Raw genomic sequence first — 13,146 nt, forward strand, 5'->3', positions numbered from 1 at the left:
AAATCATAGGCTAGAATACCATAGGAATTCCAGAAAGTAAAATCAACTGGGCAGAAGCAAGACCTGAGCAAATAAAAAAAAACGAACCACCACACCTAGACTTAGCACAGTGAAACTACAACACCAGAGACAAAGCTAAGATTTTAAAAGTAAAAAGAGGATAAAACAAGCAACAAGTGCCACTTCAACTCCACAGCTCATTCTACAGACTGGAAATCTAATGGCAGACTACAATATGAAATTACAACGTGGTGCACATTTCTGCATGTGAAGTGTTAATATGTATGTCAGTGCAGTCAGTGATGGTCTAATAGGATCATTATAAGCTAGGGAATACCTTGAGACTGTTTATACCTCTTCAATTTAATATTTAGATCAAAACTCAAATGTAGAGTAGAACATGGAATTACAATTAAACATTTCATTCATTTGGGAGTTTGATTTACCATCCCATTTCAAGTAAAGGTTGGGTAAATTTTTTTTAACTGAAGGATGGGGTGGCTAATGGCCTTTTACAATAGAAAATCTGGCGCATGAAGCCCCCCTGGATACCTTGCACAGGGACTTGAAAACAATCTGAAAACTAGTTTTTAAATTCTACTTTACCAAGTAATCTCATCTTTCATTATTTAACATAAGTACTATTTCCTAAATCTAGGTCTTTATAAGGATTCCAAAGATTATCTGTAATAAAATCAACCTATTAGGTAGGTGCTAAAATAAGTAAAGAATTAGCATAAAGCATTCTGCAAAATCACTATCAATATACAGTCATTTCCAGGATAAAATAGAATTTTAATTGAACTAAATATCTAAAAGTAAATGCCTTAAGAATTCTAACACAGAAGTTCTGCCATTTTCTCAAGATATTTTGTTGGTGCACTATTACCTAGTTGCTTCCTTTTGAATGTGTTCCATCCATCAGTCTTGCATAGTGCCACAATAATATGTAATAGTTTGCATTTTTAAATTGAGCCTTGAATGTAAATAATAGAAGTATTTATGTTAATATGCTTAAATATATCAATTCAGAAACTTAACAGTATAGTCACATTTACCAATTCATACTGTTTCAGATGAGGCTGGGAAAGTCTAGGGAAAAAAATGCTATATATAAAGATTAGTTGTTTTTTCAAATCCCACCTTAAAAATGCTCAAAGTTATTTATAGTCCAATGATCATTTTCTAGTCAGAAACAGTAATGTGGTGCAGATAGTATTATGCCATCTACCCTCTGTGTATATTCTGGATAAATCTCAAGGAAGTGAAATCTGGGTAAACCAATGTATAATCTACACAAACCTTCCATTATTTAACCTCAAACACAGATCTCAAGAGAAATTACATGTGTAGTCTACATTTTATGCAACTTCAAAGGTTCTCATTTTACTAACCCACTCACTCTGAAATTAACAAACGAATCATTCACACTTGTTTTTCACAGCTTTCCAGTCTGAAAATTATTTTCTAACATACCCTAAGCAAAGAATATTTTCTTTATACGCAAACAGACCATTGCTTTTAATAAGAATCATTTATTGTATATTTTTAAGGTGGAGGGTTAATTAGTACAGTACTATGCATAACCTCGTTCTTAAAAAATTAAACACAAATGGATAAAAATGGCAAATCAGAATGAGCATGTAAAACAACAAAAATTAAGCATATTTTTATAGAGAATGTTTCCTATCATACCTGTGTACTGATGTTTTTCTCCATTTTCTCTTTAAAAATGTATGGCTTGTTCGTTTTCTACGTAATTGCTGATTCTTACAAATAATGAACATATTTGCCATCAATTAATAAATGTTACATACAGTTGTAGATTTTCATTCAACTCAGCTGATTAGTTGCCTGAAATGTTCAACTAAACATAGCACTGTTAAGAAAGTTAAGAGTCCATTTGTCTCAAAAATGTAGTATTGAGTTATGAAATGTTCACAATAGGATATAATGCGTATGTCCTAGCTACAAAGTGATGAATGGAAAAGGTCAATCCTGATCTGTTAGCTGTATTAATATTATGACTTTAATAAGCATTACAATTTTTTTTATTAAATGTTATATTGTGGAATAAAGTAATCATTTATACTAATAGTGGAAAAAATGATAAGTCTTACAAAAATGTATACCAGCATTGTTTTATCACTTTTATCAAAATTGAGTTATTCCACAAGTTATCTGACATACCAGGAAATGACATTTGAGATAACTATCTAAACAGGAATCACTGCTGTTAAAAAAGGCTTGGGGGGATATAGAAGCTCTGTTTAGTACACATAGTGTAAATTTTAGACCTAACTGGATAAAAGGAAAATATTAAAAATATATCTGTAGACAAATATCTGTACATCACTCCCACAGCTAATCTATAGACATATTTAAGAATATTATAGGAATATATCAATATATATTTGTCAAAGTTAAGGTTCAAATGTGTTATATCACAGCACACATCCAAGAGTGTATGCCACAAGATTAAAAAAATTCCCACTGAATATAACAAAATAAAAATAAAATCTGTAAATAAATATAAGGCATTCTAAAATAATATCTGCAGAAAATCAAGAGTCCAGCAAAGATTTCTATTATCTAAATTTTACTTCATATATTCATATATTCTTCAAAATAGATTTAATTGTAGTGCCACAAATTAACAATGTTCAACTGCTTACCAAAATACTCTTTTCTGGAAACTAAATGTTACTACTTAAAAAAAAAAAAGTTAGGTGCTTGAGGGAATAAGAATGCAGCAGAAAATTACAGGAGCCCACATATCCTTTTTCTTAAATTTAATTTGTCATATATAAGGTTTTTATATACAATCAGTGTGCATTGTAACAGTTTTTATTAAAAGTCAATCAAGTTTATCTAAAATGTTACCTGGCTGCATAGCACATTTGACATTATTGCCCACATGAAAAGGAAAACAAATGGATTTACAATAACTTTTGGCCTTTCGGATTCTGAAAGTGTTCACAGACCTACCCTTTTAAACCAAATGCATCTGAAAAAAATGTTTCCAGAGCATGCAGTTTAGATTTTACAGATCATCTCACCATTCTGTTACACAATATTGACTAAAAAAGGGAAAAGGAAAGAAATAACATGTATCTAATAAAATAGTCAATATAAAAAGGACTATAATGGAATTAAGTGGCCCCTTTCCCCATTTTTTTACATTCTAAACAATGATTCCATCAAGACAAATCATTAAAAAGTGTTATTACACTGATATATATATATATATATATATTTAAACAATAAGAAGGCCTGAGTTGGTAGGGAAAGGAACAGTCAAAAAAAGCCTGAGAAGGGGAAGGAAGTAAGGAAAGCTCATTTAATTCATTTACAATAATTTACAGCCATTGTTTGTGTGTGTGTAAAAAGGCATAATAATAGATCACAAACAGGAAATTCCTGGCTATTTTACAGATATAAGTACAGAATTTAAATATTCAAGCTTGTGATGAAAAGCGGCAAGGTGGTCGCAGTGTACAATGTAAACAAGTAGCTTTGGAAAGTGAATAAAGTCCTTGAGTGTGTTTTCTTTATTAAGAAAAGAACTCTCTTTCATTCCTTCCTGAAACATGATCACAGGTAAGAGTAAAGTTCATATACAAACATAATTTAAATGGACGTCAGTCTAAAATCACTGACTTAAAAACAGTTTTATCCAGCCTATATGGAAGGGCAGTGTTGAGGTCCCTGTAATAGTAAACATTTTCCATTTCTTTAAAAAAGAAAAAAAATAGTACTACAATATTTGTAGTACAGTGCAGCATAATCCTTAAATATAAAAATATTTTCTCTTCTGTTGGGATAATAGACCTTGCATCCTGGAAAGAAGTAACAATACTGCTACTGACAGAAGATCTGTTTATATCTTTCAAGTCACGTAAGGCAATTACTGTGTTGGTTTATGATATATGGCTAAAAGAAAAGTCCAGAAAGACAGTATCAGTTTTTGTTATGTTTTCCGACTACTCCAGGTATGCTCAGGTGTACTTTTGTGTTCAATTGAGTGTTCAAATGGAGATCTGGAGCCATAAGGAGACCTCTGGTCTAGTGGAGATCTGGGGCCACTACTGGAAGGTCTGTGGTCCATCTGCCAATCTGAGTGATACCTATAATCCCTGGAAGATTTATGGTGTGTATATTCAGAACTTGATCGATGGTCTGAATGTAACCGATGATCTGAATGAGAACGATGATCAGAATGAGTTCTGTCTTTTAAACTTCCTTCCAAATTTGGTCTGTGGTCTCTACTCCTGTGATCATCCAGTTTTCTGTGTTTCTCTCTATCACTGTAATATCTAATAAAAGAGAAATTAGGAATTTTAAATTAGCAATGCTAATGAAATATTTCCAAATCTTATTAAAACAAAAATAATGCATACTTCTAATTGTATACAAATTCAGTGTTTCATCACAAAATTTCATAAGTGAGTTCATTAAAAATCACTGAAAAATTATCTCTGAATGTCTTTGGAAAAACTATTCCATTCATAAAACTAAAGTGAAACCATACAAACGACTTCAGATGGCATCTAACTTCACATGGCCATTTAAGATTGATTGGTTGCTACTTTTTCTTCTATGCATCATTTGTATTAATGCATCTTTATTGGAATTAATTAATTAGAATTAAGATAACAATATCCATCTAAAATACCCTTGAAATCAGAGCCTTTTGAGTCTGCAGCAGGAAAAATAAAGAAAAATCTCTAAAACAGCCTATGATATATATATATAAAAGAGAACTTTTATTGGTTGGTGATGCCTATTAAAAGCTTCCTTAATCTGATTATTTATGTAGGAAAATTTGATATATAAATCACTGTGAAATTTACTCCACACAAAATGTGTGGCAGTCTGCTAAAAATTTATGGGACTTTAATGAAAAGTAATTTCTAAGATGTCTGCCTTTTCAAATAAAATACACCAAACATAATTTTAATGGTTTTTTGTTCACAAAAGGTCCTTATTATAAGCAATATAAACTGTTATGCAAGTCTGTGAAATTATAAACATTTACCACGACAAATACAGCTTTTCCTTCTCACTGTGTACTTTTCTAAGTTTATGATGTGGCTGTGCTTCTCAGAAGAAATTTCAGTGCGCACAACTAAAATACAAACAAACCTATTAATTTCTTAAAAATACCGAGAAGAGTTAAAGATCAGAATTCTGATCTTTAACTCGTCTCGGTATTTTTATTTGGCTTATTAAATGAAAATATTCCCTTATCAACAAGAGTAAAATATATTCTGTTATTATATTCCAGTTGTTTACTACTTAGACCTCAAAAAAACAGTAAGTGGAGAAAACTTCGTGATTTCAGGACTATCTTCAGATTGCTTTGATTAAATTTAACCTCAATGAATTGTTTTCACATAAATTAATTATTCAAACAAAAATTAGGTTTTTTAAATGCAATGGAACGTAGAATTCACCATCACACTTCAGCCACAGTCCATCAATCTTTTATTTTACCTCACTATATTTTGAAAAGTATTTTAGCTGATATTCTCCAAACCAACAATGAATCCCATGACTAATTATAGAACTCCCTACACTAAATATTTTATTACTCTGACCTTAAATTTATAATTAAAAACTCATTTTTATAGAGATTGTTACCTTTATTTTACATAAGACATGTTTTGGTTACCAGAAAACTGAATTGGTCAATAAAGTCAAACACAACAAATAAAGACATCAATATGTAAAATTTTAAAACTGTCGAGTTTACCTGCTGTCTTGCTTGTAGTGATCCCAATCACGATGATCTTTACCATTACTGAAAGAAGAATAAGGTCTCTTCCTAGAGTCACTCTTCTTGTACGAATCTCCCTGATGTCGGTCTTTATGATGATCATGATATTGAGATAAGTGTCTATCAGATGAATAACTGTCCCTGCTGCTGTCATCATGATTTGTATTCTCTTTTAATCTCTCCACATCTGTTAGATAAAAGTGTCCAACTTCTGTTAATGACTTAAAAAAATACATGGTAAACAAAAGTAATTTTAACTGCTAGATTATAAGAACTCCTGTTTCAGCTCCAACCAACAAAAGTGAGAAAGTGAAAGTATTAGTCAATCACTCCTCTCCGACTCTTTGAGACCCATGGACTGGAGCCCACCAGGTTCCTGGGTCCATGGGATTCTCCAGGCCAGAATACTGGAGTGGGTAGCCATTCCCTTCTCCAGGGGATCTTCCCAACCCAGGGATTGAACCTGAGTCTCCTGTACTGCAGGCAGATTCTTGACTGTCCAGTTCCCAAATACAAGCAGTTAAAGCATTTAGAAAATAGTTTATAAAAAGCCATACTAAGGCTTATGAATAGGTTTACTTTAATCTGAAATGTGAAGAATCACAACAGAAAAATGTAAGGTCCATTTCCTTCTCATACTATACTTGTATGACTCTTGCACAGAGCAATTAATCACTCAATTAATTAGATTAATATAATTATTAATATTAACCAACCTATTAATATTCCAAATAATTTTTAAAAATATGTTCAACAATTCTATAATTTCTAGAAACTGGTAATAGTGATTTATGAAAAGTTAATAAGCTAAAAAGGATTATTAAGATACTAGATTTAACATGGGCATATATCATCTAGAACACCTCACCCTCCCAGCAAAAAAAAAAAAAAAGCCAGTTTTTAAACTGACTTTCCAAAACAATTAACAAGACTGACTTACCTGGATTTCTAATCACTTGAGTATTCAAGCTGCTGTTCTGGTCATTATTTTGCTAAAATAAATACACATATGTAAGAATCTTTTAAGTGGCTTCAAACAACATTGTAAAACATGAAAAAGAAAATCCTGATGCTAAAAGAAGTTCTCCCTTATTAGAATGTCTAAATGTAACAGCAGATATTTTTTAAAAGCAGAAACTATGGGTCTCATGACTTCATTTTTTAAAAAATGGAAATAATTTTAGACTTAGAGAAAAGCTGCAGAGATAGTACTGAGGGTTCCCATATGCTTTTCACCAGTTTCTCCTAATTTTAATATTTCTTATATAACCATAGTATATTAATCAAACCTATATTTTAGTACAATACTGTTAACTGAACTACTGACTTTATTCAGATTTCACAATTTTCCACTAAGGTTCTTTTTCTCCAGAATCCAATCTGGGACTCAGGTCCTCTTTGTTTCCTCCAATCTGGGGCAGTTTCTCTTCTTCCAAGACCTTGACACTTGGTGAGTACTAGACAATTACACAGTATTTCTCAACTGGGATTTATCTGATGTTTTCTCATGATTTGACTTGTGATTCGTTTTTGCCAAGAATTCCACAAAGTGGTGTACCTTTTTCAGTACACAGTACAGGGAGTTCATGATGTCAGTATATGTCTTATCACTGGTGACATTAATCTTAATTGCTTGTTTAAAGTGGCTAAGGCAGGTTTCTCCTCTACAAAGCTATGATTTTTCTCTTTGTAATCAATAAAGATCTGGGAGGAGATACTTTCAGACTATGCTAGTGTCTTGTTTTCTTGCCCACTTTTCCTTGGAGAATCTTACCTGCAACAATTTTTATTGTAGTATTAATACTTTAATAGAGATTTTCTATTTCCCTTATTCCTTCTACATTTATTAGCTGAATTCTTGTATAAGGAAGAATATCTGTTTTAATAACATAAAGAAAAATGATGCATTTACTTACCTGAGATTCCTGCCGTTTTTTAATAGCATGCTTATATAATTTATGTAATTTTCTTGCATCGAACTCAGTAAACTTAGATACAAAAATCCACAGGTTTCTAGAAGAATAAAAGGCAAATTAGTCTGGTGGAAAATACTTAAGTTTTTAATGAAATCCCACACACATCTTAGCCCTCTCTGGAACAAAGTCTCAGGATGTTATTTCTAGCATTTAAAAAAAAAAAACCTTCATAGGTGGATAAGATTCCCAATAAAACTAGACAGTTAACTTTTACTTCTCTTCTAAATTCCTTCATTTTTTAATCTTGGGATTTGAAAAGTAGTAATCAATCCTACTTTGAAACCAAAGAGAAGTAAAGTTACAAATCTGGAAGGGATTCATATTATGGTTCAGATTAGATATAAAAGGAATAAACTATGTTAGCGGTTCAAGTAAAATATCATCAGATAACATGGATTGAGCTTATGAAAGAGAAGTCCTGAATAATGTATTAAAAAGCTACTGTCATTTTATAATTGTGATGTAATCGTCATAAGAGTAACTTGATCAGACACTGTAAGCCCAGGACAATATTCCATGTTTACGCCCCTTTTCCCATCCCAGTGCTGGGATTAGGATTAGTAATTGACCATGGTATTCCTTCATAAATTCAGATGTAGTCTTTGGATTCTTCTCAACAGAGTTTCTTCAGAGCCACTACTAATCAGTGACAGTGAGCTGAAGTCTGTGTGCCATCACTATAATAGTAATATTTTCATATATTTACAGTTTTTCTTGACCCTCTCAGTAGGTATGTTAAAGATTTTGAATCTTGCTTACATAAACAGAGTAAAGAAATTACTAAATAGCCAATGATGGAGGTTTAGTGGACTACCCAACATCAATATCTTTACCGAGTTCAAGCACAGATTTTAAGTGATTTTTTTACAAAAAAAATTATTTTTGGCTATGCTGGGTCTTTGTTGCTGCGTGGGCTTTTCTCTAGTTACAGCAAATGGGGGCTAGTCTTCAGTTGTGACGTGTGGGTTCTCCTGCTGCAGAGCCGTGGGCCCTGGGTGTGTGGGCCTCTGTAGCTGTGGCACACGGGCTGGGCAGTTGTGGTTCTCGGGCTCTAGAGCAGGGGCTCAGTAGCTGTGGCACACGGGCTTAGTTGCGCCAAGGCATGTTGGATCTTCCTGGGTCAGGGATTGAACTCATGTCTCCTGCACTGGCAGGTGGATTCTTTACCACTGAGGCACAAGTCCAAATTTATGTGATTTTTTAAAAATAATAAAACCCTGGGTGTGTGAATAATGACTTCCTAAAAGAAAGTCATCTCTCAGTGATAGTAACAGAAGTAAGAAAGTCTAAAAAAGAAAAATCCTTAGCTAGAAAATAACTTCTCATTCCTTTTTATGGGATAAATAGAATTATATAACAAAAGCACTTAATTTGGGGATTTCTTAATAGCCAACACATGTTTCTCTCAACTACCAAGCATCAGTTGCCCAGGACTACAAAACATACACTGTTACGAAGTCTTGAATGAGATAACTGTATAAAGAACCTAACCTGTAACCATCCTCCAGGTCTTTGTGCCTACAGTCAAATGTAGCAGAGAACTTAAAAATAAACAGATGGGGGGAATGAGACTAAGTGACCAGGCAAGGCCAGAAGACAGGGTTCCTAATTCTTTTTCCACTAAGATCAAACGTTCCCAGCCTTTTGATTTTGAACACAGATAGGTGTGAAGAGCTGCTTGCTAGTAAACTACTCAACTACTGCTGCTAAGTCGCTTCAGTCGTGTCTGACTCTGTGCGACCCCACAGACGGCAGCCAACCAGGCTCCCCCGTCCCTGGGATTTTCCAGGCAAGAGTACTGGAGTGGGGTGCCATTGCCTTCTCCGACATTGCTAAGTGTTAGTAGATTTTAGGAATCAGAAATCTGTGTGTTATGCAATAACTACAAAATTATCCCAGCATATGTGCATACAGAGATGGATAACTGGTGATTTCTAAAAGAATTCTTACCAGTGTTGTTAAGTTAGTTGTGGCTTTCTCAAGTGCTTTCTTTTCTTTCTTTTTAAATTTAGTTTGCGACAGCTGTTTGCTTAACTGCAGTATAAGATGATACCTATTCTTCATCAATATTTGGGTCTATAATTTTACAAAAACTATAAAAATGTATTGCAGTTTAAAGAGCAGTCACTCAAACCCTTATATTTAATGTGCATATATATATATATTCTCAAAATGTTTTGCTAGTAATACTTCATATAGCCTGTAAATTGTGGCTACTTAAGTAAAATATGCAGCGTATTAACAAGGCTTATCAAGTTATCAAGACTAATATTAGCAGGCTAATTTAAACTAATGGAACATTTTCATAATACACATGCATATTTATTTTGTTAATTTTTCAACATCATGAAAATTTTCATACATCAAAGATACAAAAGAACTTTACAACGATCACCTATATACTTAATACCTAGATTCTCTTATTAGCATTTTACTGTGCTTGCTTTATCACATATCATTCCATATATCCATCCCTCTGTCAATCTAATTTCTGTTTGCATTTCAAAGAAAAAGTATAGGTATTAGTGTATCTCCCTCTAAACACTTCATGCATATCATTAAGTAAAGTAGAGTAATTTTTTTATTTGAAACATTCTTTAGACAATACTATTCTCTGTAATCAATTATCAATGAAATGAAAGAACGAATAGCTAATATCAAGTCATGAAAGATATCAGATAGCAGTTGGGGAAATCAAATCATTCAACAACTTCAATACTAAATATATTAAAATCTTTGTAATTTATATACTAATTAGCCAAATCCCATTATTATCCATTGTTTGACATTAAACTAAAACAGCTTATTTTGAAATTAAAATATCAAAAAAAGCAACAGAAAAAAATGGGTGGAGAACCTGAGTATTTTCCTAAAGAAAACATATAAATGGCTGACAGGTACATGAAAAGATGTTCAATATCACTAATCCATCATGGAAATGCAAATCAGAGCCAAAACGAGATGTAGCACTTCACACCTAACAGCTTTTGTAAAAAAGGAAAAACAAGTGTTGGCCAGGATGTGGAGGAAATGGGGCCCTCACGCACTGTTGCTGGGAATATAAAAATTGGTATGGTCACTATGGAAAACAGCATGTAGGTTCCTCAAAAAATTAAAAACAGAACTACCATATGATCCAACAATTCCACTCCTCTGTACTTCTCTGAAGGAAACGAAAACACTAATTCAGAAAGATATATGCACCCCCATGTTCACTGTAGCATTATTTTACAAAAGGCAAGACAGAAGCAACTTAAGTGTCCATCCATAGATGGATGAATGGATTAAAAAGTGGAATTCTCTCTCTCACACACAACACACATGCATACGCATACAAAGAAATATTACGCAGATATAAAAAGGAATACAACCTTGCCATTTGGGACAACATGGATGGACCCAGTTGGGTAGAACATATAACAGAAATAGACTCACAGAGAACTAGTGGCTGCCAGAGGGCACGTGCACAGCTGCATGAGCGAGACAGGTGAAGGGCATTAAGAGGTACAAACTACCAGTTACAAAATAAATACGCCACTGGGATGTAACATACAGCACAAAGAATACAGTCAATAGTATAAAACTCTGTATGGTACATAATCTATAAAACTATCGAATCACTATGTTGTATACCTGAAATTAACAGGGAAGTCAAATATAATAAAGTAAAATGCAAGTTTTGTCTTGTTTAAAAATAAATGAAATTAAAATTGTGACTAATGTTATTGGGTTCTATTAATGTATAAAGTACTCGAGTTATTCGTTAAAGATAATGAGCACATTCTAGTTTTCGTTTTGTTGTTTATTACAACAAAAGGCTAAAAAGAATCAGCATCAGCATGTCTTTATGTCCCCTCCTCCCCACAAGTATCAGCATGTCTTTAAATTTTTAACAACACTGTGTTAGGGAAATGGTCATCAGAAGATGTTAAAACGTTCACTACAGGTATGACATTAACCTTGAAATAAAATTTATAAGCAAACTTCAGTTCAGTTTGGTCGCTCAGTCGTGTTTGACTCTTTGCGACCCCATGGACTGCAGCACACCAGGCTTCCCTGTCCATCACAGGGACAAACTTAGAAAATTAAATAATACCTGAGTGAAGTGAAATCCACAGCAGCTGAGAAAACTCAACTAGCCCTTAAATGAATTTATATACTATCGCCATTCTACAGTTAACTCAAAAGAGTAAAGTGGTAGGGAATTAATAAACTGTGTTTTTGTTAGTAATTTCTCTTTAAAAATACCTTTTCCATAGAAAAAAATCGAGTTGAAATTAGATTCTGGTCCTAATTGTATCACCTGCTAACTTGTATGATCTTGGGCAAAACCCCAGACCTGGAACTAGTGCAGGCGTGCGAGCCCTGCTGAAGTCCGCGCGCTACATGCCTCCTTTCCATACCCAGGTCCGAGCTCTACACAGTTGTTTACCTGTCCAGTTTTTTTTCCTTCTGTAAAGTGGAACTAATAACTGTTAAGACTTCCTAAACAGAGCATTTTTAAAGGGATCTTAGAACGAAGCATTGGAAAGTACAAGGGAAACACAAATATACATTATTATGGTTATCACTAGATCACAAGTGATTCTTAAATAAAAAACTAGTGTCTCATTGCGTCATCAACTATTCATGTTTATATACAAACCAAAATACTTGTATATAAACATCCGTAAGCAAGAAATAAAGCAGGTTATAAAATTATGGTTACTATAAAAATTTGCTTAAAGTTCAATCATGGATCAAGTCTCTATAATTGCAGGTAAGGTCTTGATTGTTCTTCCTTTTGTAGAATCAGTAACCGTAGCTGTGTTCCGTAGGGTGGAGTGGGGGTAGGGTCGGGTGATCAGAAGTTCAACCTTTAATACAAGGGACTCTTTCCCTTGCTTCTACATTTTCCCCCAATTTTCTCCAAGACAGCACTGAGTAAAAACTAATTTGCTCTTGAAATATTTCTCAGTTAGGGTATTTCTGTTCTCCTTTACCATTTAAGGGAATCTGGTATAATCAGAGACAGTGGCAGCAGGAATAAGTACCAAGGAACATGAAATCAAGGTAGATAAGAGTGGGAGGAAAAACAAAAGGTAAGCTGCCCAGCTGTGTAGAAACAGGAATAAAACCTTGGAAGTTAAGGGCGAACACAAAGACAAGTCTCTTGGCTATTTGGTCTCTCTTCTTTTAGAGGTTTTTTCCTCCCCCTTTTCTAGTAACTAAACCTGAAGTAACTACTTGTATTAGTCAACATGTAATTTCAACAAGATGCTGCTCATTTCTAATCTAAAAAGCCAGTAAAATTGATACTCTGCCTTTTTCATAAACTCAAAAATCTAAACTCTATAATTACATGAAGGTTTAAAAACTGGTATGTAGTACACAAGTATTTTCAGAGAGAAA

The 13,146-nt window shown here is 33.4% G+C and overlaps 2 protein-coding genes across 3 annotated transcripts in view; one reads left to right on the forward strand and one right to left on the reverse strand.

Moving 5' to 3' along the window:
• The window catches only part of LOC145509644 (uncharacterized), a 340,359-nt gene that overhangs the window by 58,800 nt on the left and 268,413 nt on the right, over positions 1 to 13,146 (forward strand). The gene's annotated exons all lie outside the window — the stretch shown is intronic.
• Positions 3,327 to 13,146, reverse strand: part of CHD1 (chromodomain helicase DNA binding protein 1) — a 72,569-nt gene continuing 62,749 nt past the window's right edge. For both annotated transcript variants that reach the window (XM_081498863.1, XM_081498862.1), the window contains 4 exons: positions 7,696 to 7,792; positions 6,720 to 6,771; positions 5,756 to 5,966; positions 3,327 to 4,316 (listed from right to left, as the gene is read on the reverse strand). In XM_081498863.1, coding sequence (XP_081354989.1) covers positions 3,971 to 4,316; positions 5,756 to 5,966; positions 6,720 to 6,771; positions 7,696 to 7,792 — 706 coding nt within the window. In that variant the 3' untranslated portion in view covers positions 3,327 to 3,970. The remainder of the gene's footprint in view (positions 4,317 to 5,755; positions 5,967 to 6,719; positions 6,772 to 7,695; positions 7,793 to 13,146) is intronic.

Source organism: Giraffa tippelskirchi, chromosome 6 (genome assembly GCF_054371585.1).
Source record: "Giraffa tippelskirchi isolate mGirTip1 chromosome 6, T2T-mGirTip1v1.2.pri, whole genome shotgun sequence".
Lineage (NCBI taxonomy): Eukaryota > Metazoa > Chordata > Mammalia > Artiodactyla > Giraffidae > Giraffa > Giraffa tippelskirchi.